General features: G+C 30.2%; 1 protein-coding gene across 1 annotated transcript; it reads right to left on the bottom strand.

Annotated features, from left to right (window-relative positions):
* Nucleotides 1-391: 391 nt before the first annotated feature.
* Nucleotides 392-934, bottom strand: LOC104244115 (agamous-like MADS-box protein AGL29). Its single transcript, XM_009799433.1, has one exon. It carries the CDS (start codon nucleotides 932-934, stop codon nucleotides 392-394), a length of 543 nt encoding a protein of 180 aa, XP_009797735.1.
* Nucleotides 935-1,286: the final 352 nt, after the last annotated feature.

The raw sequence follows: 1,286 nt of genomic DNA on the forward strand, positions 1-1,286 counted from the left end.
CAAAGACGAGAATAATATTATTGTTTCCACAGACAAAATAAGTTTCCTATATGATTTTGTAAATAAAAGAGGGTCTATATTTTATTTTCCAATACCCATAAGAAAAACCTTTCTTTCTTACAAATGCTCATATTTTTCTTAATGTATTCACTTGGACTCTTCATTTTTTTCATTAATTTATCCAAAAAGTGTTAAAGTATATAGATTTTGTGGTGCTAGCTTCCGAATTGAGCACAAAACTATCCTTTTGTGTGCATATGAAAATTGTGTAAATAAAAAGCATATAGGAAAGCTATATATAACGAAGGAAACAAAATATAAACAATGAACAATAATAAATTCGTTTCTTATGCCACATTGTCATTAAACAGAAACATATATATAATAAACTTTATTTATTATATATGATTGAACATTTTGTTGCATTCATTTCGAGTACAAATTTTGGATCTTTTACACCTATTTTTGATTGTAACTCATCAATTTTTTCAGCCAAATCTTTTTCAAGTTGGTCAATCTCTTGTTTCAGTTTCTCAAGTCTTACCAAAGTAGTTGGCTCGAAACTTTCCAATGTAGATTCTCCTTTTTCTTCCTCATTTATTGCCTTCCTTTCCTCCTTTTTCATTGTATCATTTTCTTTCCCACCTCCAGTCTTTTCATGTGTCGTCTTACGGCTTGACATGTGGTTAAATGGTTGTTTTGCTTGCGAAAATCGCTCGATGACCGATTCTACATTTGGATTACCAAAGAAAAACGGTTCAGCAGCAATTGAAAAAATTATAATTGCTATATCAATTCCACATAAGGTGGAAAGATCCATCGCTCTTTTACTAAGAGCATTTTGCTTATGGGAAAGTGCTATCTTCTCAGCACGCTTATCTTTGAGAATTTTTTTCTCGGATTTGCTTTTCATTTGAGATGTCATTCTTGCCATGATTACGCAACAAGATATGACAAGATACAAATTTTAGTACAGACTCGACGAGAAACCTTCAAATTTATAGCGCAACCTCAGATCCCAAGTTTTGATAGTTACCAAGACCTACCCGGTAATTTAATAAGATTCATTTCTGTCCTCTGCTTTCTTAATTTAACTAAAATTCCCAACTTTTGAAAGATAGTATATGTGATTATGACATTATTAAGTATATTGATATAAAAAAAAAATAATTACACAAATAGATTATTTTTCATGCTGAAAATGGAGAAAGACGTTCGATATATTATTTACTTAAATTTGTAAGGAGTATTAAAGGATAGTAATAAAGTAAGAGTGTCCAATTTTT

This window comes from Nicotiana sylvestris, chromosome 9, assembly GCF_000393655.2.
Source record: "Nicotiana sylvestris chromosome 9, ASM39365v2, whole genome shotgun sequence".
Lineage (NCBI taxonomy): Eukaryota > Viridiplantae > Streptophyta > Magnoliopsida > Solanales > Solanaceae > Nicotiana > Nicotiana sylvestris.

What these genes read in the sequence shown, in the direction of transcription:
- LOC104244115 (XM_009799433.1), bottom strand. Translation starts at nt 934, where the DNA reads ATGGCAAGAATGACATCTCAAATGAAAAGCAAATCCGAGAAAAAAATT.